This window comes from Procambarus clarkii, chromosome 70 (assembly GCF_040958095.1).
Source record: "Procambarus clarkii isolate CNS0578487 chromosome 70, FALCON_Pclarkii_2.0, whole genome shotgun sequence".
In the NCBI taxonomy this organism is placed as follows: domain Eukaryota; kingdom Metazoa; phylum Arthropoda; class Malacostraca; order Decapoda; family Cambaridae; genus Procambarus; species Procambarus clarkii.
The window spans coordinates 16,890,008-16,903,026 of record NC_091219.1 but is presented as its reverse complement, the minus strand read 5'-3'; the positions used below and the strand labels follow the sequence as shown (position 1 = coordinate 16,903,026).

Genomic DNA, 13,019 nt, shown 5'->3' with positions numbered 1-13,019 from the left:
CATCTTATCTATCATCCTATTACATCGTCACACGGCTGCCATATAAACAAATACTTTTCTCTATTTCTGTTACCAATCTACGCTCACAGATGTAAACATTGTTAAAATCTAAGTATTCCAAAGTTAACTTGAAGATGTTAAATATTTCTACTCCAAATGTGGGCAAGAAGTCTTCAGGCGGACATTAATGTAACTGATGTGTTGCCTCCACACTATAGATTATACTCCCCAACACCATACATTTTTCTTTGTAGGATCCCAGGTCCTCTTCCTGCTCTTCAGCCTTCCCACGCTCTGATAGGGTGAGTCACTCTGATGGGGCGAGTGATAGGGTGAGTCACTGTGATGGGGCGAGTGATAGGGTGAGTTATTGTGATGGGGCGAGTGATAGGGTGAATCTCTGTGATGGGGCGAGTGATAGGGTGAGTCACTCTGATGGGGTGAGTGATAGGGGGAGTCACTGTGATGGGACGAGTGATAGGGTGAGTCACTGTGATGGGGCGAGTGATAAGGTGAGTCACGGTCATGGGGCGTGTGATAGGGTGAACATTATGATGGGGCGAGTGATAGGGTGAGTAACTCTGATGGGGCGTGTGATAGGGTGAGTCACTGTGATGGGGTGAGTGATAGGGGAGTCACTGTGATGGGACGAGTGATAGGGTGAGTCACTGTGATGGGGCGAGTGATAAGGTGAGTCACTGTGATGGGGCGTGTTATAGGGTGAACATTATGATGGGGCGAGTAATAGGGTGAGTAACTCTGATGGGGCGTGTGATAGGGTGAGTCACTGTGATGGGGCGTGTGATAGGGTGAGTCACTGTGATGGGGCGTGTGATAGGGTGAGTCACTGTGATGGGGCGTGTGATAGGGTGAACATTATGATGGGGCGAGTGATAGGGTGAGTAACTCTGATAGGGTGAGTCACTGTGATGGGGTGAGTGATAGGGTGAGTCACTGTGATGGGGTGAGTGATAGGGTGAGTCACTGTGATGGGGCGAGTGATAGGGTGAGTCACTGTGATGGGGCGTGTGATAGGGTGAACATTATGATGGGGCGAGTGATAGGGTGAATAACTCTGATAGGGTGAGTCACTGTGATGGGGTGAGTGATAGGGTGAGTCACTGTGATGGGGTGAGTGATAGGGTGTGTCACAAGGACCAGTACAGGGTGTCAGCTGTGTTTGACTTACTAGTGCTGGCATGTTTGGGGTGACACGCCATGTTTTCTCTCACTGCTCGATTGGGTGATGTTCTTTCTTAGCACTTTAGAGTACTTACACTTAATTCCTTCCTTGGGTGCTGTGAATTTTGTCATTATTTTCCAGGTTGTTTGTGTTTCCATTGCTCATATCATGGCTTACATTATTTTATTGTTCTGTAGATTGTTTATATTATTTCATTGTTGCTTAGATGGTTTAATTACATTATTGAATTATATGATATATATATTGGTTTATTTGCATGCTTTTGACTTTTACTTAAAACTTTTTTGTGACATTATTGGGGCACATAGTGCTTGCTAGTGGCTTTATTGTGGTACATATTGCTTGCTAGTGACTTTGTGGCACATATTGCTTGCTAGTGACTTTATTGTGGTACATATTGCTTGCTAGTGGCTTTATTGTGGTACATATTGCTTGCTAGTGGCTTTATTGTGGTACATATTGCTTGCTAGTGGCTTTATTGTGGTACATATTGCTTGCTAGTGGCTTTATTGTGGTACATATTGCTTGCTAGTGGCTTTATTGTGGTACATATTGCTTGCTAGTGGCTTTATTGTGGTACATAGTGCTTGCTAGTGGCTTTATTGTGGTACATATGGCTTGCTAGTGGCTTTATTGTGGTACATATTGCTTGCTAGTGGCTTTATTGTGGTACATAGTGCTTGCTAGTGGCTTTATTGTGGTACATATTGCTTGCTAGTGGCTTTATTGTGGCGCATATTGCTTGCTAGTGGCTTTATTGTGGTACATATTGCTTGCTAGTGGCTTTGTGGCACATATTGCTTGCTAGTGGCTTTATTGTGGTACATATTGCTTGCTAGTGGCTTTATTGTGGCGCATATTGCTTGAAGTGACCCACCTCAAGACCCTGAACCAAGACAGAAGAAAGAAGAGAAAATACACAATGTATCCATTGATTCGTGTTCTATGTAAAATTATATTTACCCATTGATTTGGGTTCTGTCACCTCGCCCAAAAAGAAAAGCATGAAATGAAGTACGTAAAATTTGTCTTTGAAAATGTAAGAATTCTCTTGCGAAACGCTTCTAGGGGGCAGACCATAAATAAAATGCAAAAATGAACTTTGGAGAGTTAATTTTTTGTGGATAATTTTTGTTATTTTGAGAGTCAAAATATTGAGAAGATTCGTGTTAGAATCATTAATCTAACCCTTACTGTCATATTCAACATATACATATATATATATATATATATATATATATATATATATATATATATATATATATATATATATATACAGAGAGAGAGAGAGACCCGAGTAGGGTTCGAACTCTTTTTATTTATTTATTTATTTATTTATTTATTTATACAAGAATTCTTACATTCCTGTAAAGCCACTAGCGTACATAGCGTTTCAGGCAGGACCTTAATCCTAAGTTTTACAACGAGGTCCCCATTGACTACTGGGTGAACAGAGGCCGCTAGACTGGCGCCCAGTCAATCCTCCCCTGGTCAAAGCGCTCGCGAAGCGCCGAGCGAGTGTTTTACCACTGCGCCACGGGGACTGTCTGCATTACTAAGCACCCCCCCCCCCCCCACCCCACCGTCATGCATACTCGCTGGAGACGTGTTTACATATCTACATAACCTTTAATACCTTTCACTACTTTACAGATGCTTAGTAGTCATTGACTCATGGCAGTTTAGTGACAGCTTAGCGTGCAGATACGCAAGCATCGTGTCCAACCCGTCCTCTTAAGAATAACGTCACTTTAGGCTCGTATGCGCGCTATGGCCAAATTTGGACGTAACTTGAAATGAAATAGACTCACAAAAGTGACGTACTGTCCCGTTTTCTGTTTGAGTCGTCCGGCTTACTCGGTAAGGTTAGGAGAGGAAACTTTCCATTAACGTTTTTCATAACGTTTTGAAACTTTATGAGAATTTCCTGCCCACCTAACCTACCAGAGGACCCTTAACTTACTGTTGTTGAAAAAAAAAATCCCGAATTTATTTTAATTTTCAAATTACGTCCACTTTCGGCCATACGGACAAACGGGCCAGAAGCGACGTTATTTTTAAGAGGACGGGTTGACCTATGACACTGGCCACGTCCACGATGTTCTCTTATCTGTGTACATGTACTCTTCTCATCCCCCTCTCCCTCCCGTATTTAAGATACCGAAATACAAGTGGAGATTTGTGTTCCATAAGTGTTTGGTTGTGTTGCAGGACCCGCGGTCACCCACGCCTGTCAGACCCTCCCCGCTCATCCAGTCAGAGAGGGTGAGTGGACTTTGTCAACAGTTAATTAACCAGTTGCAAGACATGTCAGGCCTGCTGTGATTACCCTATATTGTGACACACATTTATTACGGGATCAAGTGCAGAGTCATAATGCTATTTTCCTTTTTCCATGTTTCAGGACTTCAGATCACCGACTCCTTCAAGACCATTCCCGTTTAGACAGAAGGACCGGGTAAGTCTTAAGTGTGACGGTGAAGACAGTAACCACCGTCTGTTTATCACTGTGTTATCATTGTGTGTATGGTCAGACCATGAGCCTCCCATCTGGCCACATGGTGTTCATCAGTTATCCAGGTACAGGAGGATAGGATAGGAACATCCTACGACCCTTCCAGGTACATAAGGATGATTCAGGGAAAACTAACGGTCCATCTAGGTACAGTAGGATGGGTCAGGGAGATCTTAGGCCCATCTAGGTACAGTAGGATGGGCCAGGGAGATCATGTAGTGTGTGTTATGACATATAATAGATTCGACCAGGAACATCTTGCTTTTGATCCGCCAATAAGAGGGAAGATTATAAGTATCACACTCCCCATCCATTTATGCCAGGAGTGCTAGTGCTTATTGTATGGGGCTACAGGTGCAGTCAGGTTATTGTATGGGGCTACAGGTGCAGTCAGGGTATTGTATGGGGCTACAGGTGCAGTCAGGTTATTGTATGGGGCTACAGGTGCAGTCAGGGTATTGTATGGGGGCTACAGGTGCAGTCAGGGTATTGTATGGGGGCTACAGGTGCAGTCAGGGTATTGTATGGGGGCTACAGGTGCAGTCAGGGTATTGTATGGGGGCTACAGGTGCAGTCAGGTTATTGTATGGGGGGCCACAGGTACAGTCAGGGTATTGTATGGGGGCTACAGGTGCAGTCAGGGTATTGTATGGGGGCCACAGGTGCAGTCAGGTTATTGTATGGGGGCCACAGGTACAGTCAGGGTATTGTATGGGGGCTACAGATACAGTCAGGGTATTGTATGGGGGCCACAGGTACAGTCAGGGTATTGTATGGGGGCCACAGGTACAGTCAGGGTATTGTATGGGGGCTACAGATACAGTCAGGGTATTGTATGGGGGCCACAGGTACAGTCAGGGTATTGTATGGAAGCCACAGGTACAGTCAGGTTATTGTATGGGGGCTACAGATACAGTCAGGGTATTGTATGGGGGCCACAGGTACAGTCAGGGTATTGTATGGGGGCTACAGATACAGTCAGGGTATTGTATAGGGGCCACAGGTACAGTCAGGGTATTGTATGGGGGCCACAGGTACAGTCAGGGTATTGTATGGGGGCCACAGGTACAGTCAGGGTATTGTATGGGGGCCACAGGTACAGTCAGGGTATTGTATGGGGGCTACAGATACAGTCAGGGTATTGTATGGGGGCTACAGATACAGTCAGGGTATTGTATGGGGAGGCTACAGCTGCAGTTATACAATAGACAATGGCAACATTTACCTTCTGACGAGCAATTTTTCATTTTTAACTCCACACAAATATATTTACTTACTATACCTATATTTTAATTAAATTTAAGAAATTCCAGGCCTGAATATATATAATATAATTTTCATACACAAAATATCACAATGTATGTGAATTCTCAGTTATGGCACACACATGCTCCACGTATATATCTTATCTTATATAAAAACAAACTTTCCCGTTTGTGTTGTGTTGTAGGATGGTAGTTCTCCCCTCAGAGGTCTCCCTCATCCCCTCACTCATAGACAGAGGGTAAGTTAAACTCCCCAAACGTAAATCCAAGTCACTTTTAGATAAGATAAAATGTAAACATTGCCAGCCTGCCTGCCCGCGTTCTTCCCGGGCACCCGCTATCCTTAACTACCTGATACTGCTGTCTACCTTGTACGAGCACACCTGCCTGCCTCTTGGCTCACTCGCACACGCCCGCCTCTTGGCTCACTCGCACACACCTGCCTCTTGGCTCACTCGCACACACCTGCCTCTTGGCTCACTCGCACACACCTGCCTCTTGGCTCACTCGCACACACCCGCCTCTTGGCTCACTCGCACACGCCTGCCTCTTGGCTATCTCGCACACGCCTGCCTCTTGGCTCACTCGCACACGCCTGCCTCTTGGCTCACTCGCACACACCTGCCTCTTGGCTTACACACACACACCTGCCTCTTGGCTTACACACACACGCCTGCCTCTTGGCTCACTCGCACACGCCTGCCTCTTGGCTCACTCGCACACACCTGCCTCTTGGCTCACTCGCACACACCTGCCTCTTGGCTCACTCGCACACACCTGCCTCTTGGCTCACTCGCACACACCTGCCTCTTGGCTCACTCGCACACACCTGCCTCTTGGCTCACTCGCACACACCCGCCGCTTGGCTCACTCGCACACGCCTGCCTCTTGGCTATCTCGCACACGCCTGCCTCTTGGCTCACTCGCACACGCCTGCCTCTTGGCTCACTCGCACACACCTGCCTCTTGGCTTACACACACACACACACACACACACACACACACACACACACACACACACACACACACACACACACACACACACACACACACACACACACACACACCACACACACACACCTACCTACCTACCTACCTGCCTCTTGGCTCACACACACCTGCCTGTTTGAAGCCCCATTATGTTAATGCTTATGCTGTGTGTATAATACCATGAATGGTGTCTACCCATGTTGTCAGTGGTGCCAGGTGCTTGATAATTACATTTAAATGTTCATTATCTGGGGAAGGGAAGGGAACTATCAGGGGAAAGCGCCAAGGCCATCATGACTATATAGCCCTAGGAAGGGAGTCAGGATAAGATATTTGGGATGGGACGGGACGAATCATTCTCGGGGGAAGTCAGGTTAATTTTATTGACAAGAAAGAATGAACTCAAGCTGTTATGGCTCTTAAGGCTCCCCTTCTTTAGTGTTATTTAACGGGACAAGGCCTTTATTTAGTACACTGCCCCCCCCCCCCCTCCCCTAAAGGTAATAGACGGGTTCACTGTAACTTCTTTCAGCCAAAAATAGATAAATGTTTTGACCACAACGTTTTTTTTTCCTATATTTTCGGAGTGTTTATGACATGGGCAGAAATATACGAGTTTGGTGAAGCAGGTCTCCATATACACACAGTGGCTGCCACGCCGCGATAACTCTCTCATTAAGATTCACTGCCGGGCCATAACTTCTCCCCACGAAAATAAGCGTTTTACTGGTATCTCTTTTAGTGCCCAAAATGTTCGGCCACACCTCCTTCCCGGGGAACATGTAGACTGGCTTTGATCCCTTTGTCGCCTCACTTGATTACCAGGCTGTAATTTCTTTCCCTCAAAGTCATGTCACTTGCCCATACCTCCTTTACTGCCAGAGGTGGCCAGTCGTCCACACCCTCGCCCGTCGCGTTGCCCGTCACGCTGCCCGTCGCGCTGCCCGTCACGCTGCCCGTCGCGCTGCCCGTCGCGCTGCCCGTCGCGCTGCCCGTCGCGCTGCCCGTCACGCTGCCCGTCGCGCTGCCCGTCGCGCTGCCCGTCACGCTGCCCGTCGCGCTGCCCGTCATGCTGCCCGTCACGCTGCCCGTCGTGCTGCCCGTCGCGCTGCCCGTCCTCACTCACTACAGCTATGTCACGCTTATGGATTACAAGGCGCTAACTGAGCATATTTGCGCATATTGAAAACTTTGCCTGTCTTACCACTCACACCCCCTCCCTGTCCGGCCCGTTGTTGCCATGCGAGGGCTTGGTGGACGGCTGCCGGAGTGTGATGCTCCATGGGATAGACAGAGGATAGTCCTCTGTCCTTTTGTGGCCCAATGCTCCTGCTGCTGTCCTCACGAATTCTGCTGGACGACTTTTCCTTTTCCTTATGTTTCGTTTTTCTCTCCCCTCTTCTCCTTTCTAATTGGCATTTCCCGCCGACCTTTTGCCTGTTTTGATGATTCTTTCGGCCTTCTTTTGTTTTGACGCCCGGGTGTTTGGGGAGGCATGCTCTTGCAGCCGTAGAACTGTAGTACCCAACGTCTCGAGCGAGGGGACCCTTCTATTGTCAATCCTCCTTTCGTCACTGAACCCGATCTCGACGGACTGACGGCTCTTAAGGTGACGTTTGTGGGACGTATACTCACGACGCACCCCCTGGGGGGCCCCGGCAATCGGCAACATGTCTCTTGTTGGGTGTCCTGCCTCTAATTGTAGCTCCGTGTTGGGTGTGGGGGCACATTCGTGAATGAAAGTCTAACCTCTCATTTTATGACTCATTCTGTTCGTCTTATACCTTCTCGAGCTCGTGGGGTGGGTGATCAAGCCCCCGAGTCGGACTGTGTTGGAAGACCGGGCTCTGTAGCCCTAACTGCATTGGGCCCCGACCTTGCTCCTACTTTGACTCTCCTGATTACTCCCTCCTGCTGCTGTCCTTGACCCTCGTTTGTCCCCCCCCCCCCCCTTTCCGCCTCCTCGTCGGCCTCTGGTCGGTCCTCCTGCTCCCTTCCCTCCATCCTTACTCAGTTTACCCATGCCCCCTAACTTTGACTTCGCTGATCCTGATCATCTTTAACGAGCTGTGTTCCTTTTTCCTCTTTGTTTCATTGTCCTCTGTTGCTCTCCTTTCTCTTGTTGTCGATGTCTATTCTTCAATGGAATATTCGCGGATATTATGCCAATTTCCATGAAGTCATCAACTTCCTATTTTGCAGTTTTCACCCCTTTGTGTCTGTCTCCAGGAGCCGATGCTAGGGGCTCGTCCTGGTCGCTTCCGTGACTATTCCTTTCTCTCCCCCATACCCCCTCTCCCGGCTTTTGCTGGGGCCTGTTCCTCTTCTGCTCTCTTGATTCGTTCTGATGTTCCATTTGTCCCCCTACTTTTTCCGTCACTTCTCCAATGTTCTGCTGCACATGTCTTTGTTCGTAAATGATACACGGTTTGTTCCATTTACCTCCCCCCAAATGTCCCACTTTCTCTTCCCGATCTTAAACACCTACTGGACTCCTTGCCGGAGTCTGCTCCTGCTGGGTGATTTTAATTGTCGACATGCCCTCTGTGGTGATGTTCTGACAAACACCCGGGGTCGCCTTCTTGAACTGTTTATCCTCTCTTCTTCCCCCTCTCTTCTGAATTCTGGTGAGGCCACTCATTTGGACTCTTGGACTAGCACCCTTTCCTGTCTTGATCTTTCTCTCTGCTCGTCGTCTCTTTACTTGGATTTCATGTGGCAGGTTCTTGATGACCTCCATGGCGGTGACCATTTCCCCATCCTTGTTACCTTTTGCTCTTTTCACCCTCCCCCTCTCCTTCCCCTAGGTGGCAGTTTGCTAAGGCAGACTGGAACCTATTTACCCTCCGTGCTGCTCTCTCTGACCTCTCCCTTCTGCCTCTCCCTCGTGCCCTCCTCCTTTTTCATGACACCATCTTCGACGCTGCCCTCCGCTCTATTCCTCGCTCTTCCTCTCGGGGACCACGAAAGTGCATTCCCTGGTGGAGTGCGGACGGTGCTCAGGCTGTCCGCTCGCTGTAAGCGTGCAGCTTGGAAGAGAGACTGCCGCCGGCAGACGGCTGATTCTTTTGTTTTGTTTTGGAAGGCGAGTGCGGTGGCCCATAAGGCCATCCGTACAGCTAAGTGTGAGTGTTGGAAGTCTTATATCTCCACCATTACATCCGAAACTCCTCTGCCATGTTTAACCACATCCTTCTCTGTACTCATCCCTCTCGTTCATTCACACACACCCGGATCACTCTCACCCATACTCTCTCACCCATACTCTCTCACCCATACACTCTCACCCATACACTCACCCATACTCTCTCACCCATACTCTCTCACCCATACTCTCTCTCTCACCCATACTCTCTCTGCTCCCTACATTCAAATTAGCTTCACCATAATCTTATGTCTTGTTAGTTCAATGGGTGACCATTAGAAAGGTGGTGATTGAACAAGACCCGTACTGGTGATGCAGGAACTTAACCTGTTGCAAACACGTGGGCTGGGGAGGGGGGGGGGATAAGGGAGAGATAAGGTTGCAGATCTGCTTCAAGGTTACATATCGATATTATAAAGTTACATATCGATATTATCAAGTTACATATCAATGATGTTCAATAGTTGTTGACCATTGTTGCAGTTGGGTCATGTTCCATTGTACCTGAACAAATGGGCCTATATGTCTTATCTTTCTCCTTCAGTTGCTTGACTACACTAGAACTAACATGAAGAACACACAATATATGCCACTTTAACTTATGTAAGTTACATGTAGGTGAGTGTAGCGTGAACGGAGTCAACTTACCGTCTCCACCTCTCATATATTTTTTTTAGAGATATATACAAGAGTTGTTACATTCTTGTACAGCCACTAGTACGTGTAGCGTTTCGGACAAGTCCTTAATCCTCTGTTCCCTGGAATACGACCCCCACGAAGAATCGTTGTTACAACCAAGTACCCATTTTACTGTTGCGTTAAACAGAGGCTACAGTTAAGGATTTGCGCCCAGTAAATCCTCCCCGGCCAGGATACGAACCCATGACTAAGCGCTCGCGGAACGCCAGGCGAGTGTCTTACCACTACACCACGGAGACTGATATCGTACTTATATCAAATGTAATCATATCGTACTAATATCATATCGAATATCATATCGTACTTATATCAAATGTAAATAATGAAAGTAGAACTTTTATTACAATTAATTAGCGTACAATGACATCACAGTTGCGTAAGATATCTATGTCATATATTAGAACAGTAAATGTACACTTAACATCTGTGTTGACAAATGACTTGAATGCAGGTGTAACGACACCATTTGTGAGTCACATGATTATAACTAGTGTGCTGTAGTTAGTCATTGTCACCGGGAACTACTGTGATCCACACAGGCGCGTCTCACACTAGTACTGTAGGCCTCCAGTGTAGGCCTATATAATGAGACGAGACGAGTCGTCCCTGAGCCTGGTGTTGCTCCACAGGTAGTTGTCACCATACAACCGGTCGTACAGTCACTACAGCAGCTGATTGTCACGTTGTTACGACATTGCAAGAATGTAATGACGTTTACAAACGATGTTGTTAACTTGTGTATTTGTTGACTTAGGTCATTACTGGGATGGTTGCACGGGGCCAGGAGTCACCAAGCATTTACTCCTCCACTTAAGAAACATGTACATGTTTATCACAGCGGTTTGGTTTACATATGAACAAATCCACAAAGGCCGTGACGAGAGTTCGAACTTACGTCCGAAAGGATCCCAGACGCGCCTTAATCGACTGAGCTACGACATGGTATAAGAATTGTAATTGGTGTAATGAAGTAAGGGGGGAGAGGTAGAATAGCTTATTGGCAGAGCTCGGGGTGCATGGGGGGGAATTGTGTAAAAACCTGGTTTGTGTCTCGGAGAGGCTGCAGGATCCGTGGTTATCTTGAGGGTTATCTTGAGATGATTTCGGGGCTTTGTAGTGTCCCCGCGGCCCGGTCCTCGACCAGGCCTCCACCCCCAGGAAGCAGCCCGTGACAGCTGACTAACACCCAGGTACCTATTTTACTGCTAGGTAACAGGGGCATAGGGTGAAAGAAACTCTGCCCATTGTTTCTCGCCGGTGCCTGGGATTGAACCCGGGACCACAGGATCACAAGTCCAGTGTGCTGTCCGCTCGACCGACCGGCTAGGTCAGGTTGATTTCCCGGTTGCAATTCTTATACCATGTCGTAGTTCAGTCGATTAAGGCGCGTCTGGGATCTTGTCAGACGTAGGTTCGAACCCTCGTCACGGCCCTTGTGGATTTATTCATTTGATGCATCACGCTATTGTGATTTCTGATGTTTACATATACTAAACACATCACCAACTTCCAAACATCACACTCTATGTTTATTGTTGTAAACAACCTGGCAGCGCTTCGGAGCTTATACAATATTTAATAAATGTAAATAAAGCCTTTATGGTCGAGGAAAGATGTACAGGTTTCGTAAATGGTTGCGTAGATGCGTCATGAATCCTGGCGTCAATGTGTTGATAGCTAAGTACTCATGACAAGCACCATTAGTTGTGTTATTTAACAATACCACAGGAGTTTATTTAGATAATCATACGTAACTGCCCAGTTTTTTACGCTGCATTTTTTCCATTTTTTTGCTTGGCAATTAAACCTAAGTAACTGTGAGGGTTTTAACACTGTCAGTTTGAATAGCAACAATGATTTTATTGCTGGCAGCACTCGTGTTCCGGACATGTTCCGAACATGTTATTAACATGTTCAAGACATGTTCTTATCATGTTTCTAACATATTTGGGACATGTTTGACACTGGCGGATCACACCTTATGCCTCAAGTTATAACATAATTGTTGTTTAACAATGGGTGTATTTTAACAGCTGTTGATTCGGTTATTCTCATTAATTAATATATTTTTCTACTAGATTTTGTATTAATAGATTTTTCAGTAAGGTTTGTGGTGATGTGTGTGTGTGTGTGTGTGTGTGTGTGTGTGTGTGTGTGTGTGTGTGTGTGTGTGTGTGTGTGTGTGTGTATTGACTATCTATGTATTAATGATATATTTTATGACATTTTTCATTAAAACAAAATATAATTAAAACTAATTCAAATATTACAAAAGCTCTTATATGAATTTACGGTTTATTTATTTAATTTTTTATTTACTTTAAAAACTTGACTATAAATATACCAAAAATACTAAGGTGCCAAACTGTTTATACTGACACAGTCACCTCCCGTCCCATCAGTACACAACAACACTGAATCCTCATCCTTAACAAACTTAAATAGTTTGACATTACTAAATAATTTTTTGTGTGGGTGGGATACAATTGAGAATGGATAGGTTGATGTACATTAATACTAAGAGAAGAGCGGCTCCATCAACCACGAGACCTGCCACTCACCCCACGATGGCTGTGTAAAGTAATTGTTAAAGTACTTTTAATACTTTTTAAAGTATTTTCCACTTCATGGGAAAGGGGAGAGGTGGGGGGGGGGGGGGCTAGAGCATGGATTGATTATCAACTTGTCCACAGGCTGTGATCGCCCAGGCTGTGACTGATTCTAAAGACATATATAATTTTCAACATACTGTGTAACTGAAAAAACTTTTCTCAAATATAAATTGTTGTTATTATATATAATTTTGTCTATATTTTTGTCTATAATTTTTAATGGGTTAGGTTAGGTCCTTCATTCTCTCATCACTCACTTGCCGTCTGTGCTGGCAACACTGTTAATCAACCTAACTGAAACACCTACACGACCTTCTTTAGGCCTAACTATATAATATGCATAAATCTATATGCATATATGATATATATTAATTAAAATTTATGTATGAGAAAAAGCGTTTATTATTACTCTGTATAAAAGATTGATGGTGTATGTGTGTGTTGTCAGATATACAAGTCAAATACTGACTTGGGTCGGCGTTAGTCAGTATATGTACTGTTGCCACTCTGCAACCCGTTCTCGCACTTGCTTATAGTCAATATCTTGCTTATGAATAAGTGCATATGTGACATACTAATTTATTGTGAA

The 13,019-nt window shown here is 45.8% G+C and overlaps 1 protein-coding gene across 1 annotated transcript in view; it reads left to right on the top strand.

The window, feature by feature from the left end:
* LOC123775224 (serine/arginine repetitive matrix protein 1-like) overlaps positions 1–13,019 on the top strand; it is a 63,365-nt gene that overhangs the window by 11,547 nt on the left and 38,799 nt on the right. Inside the window, exons 5-6 of the mRNA XM_069311509.1 lie at positions 3,416–3,469; positions 3,609–3,662. Of these exons, the coding sequence (XP_069167610.1) occupies positions 3,416–3,469; positions 3,609–3,662 (108 nt within the window). The remainder of the gene's footprint in view (positions 1–3,415; positions 3,470–3,608; positions 3,663–13,019) is intronic.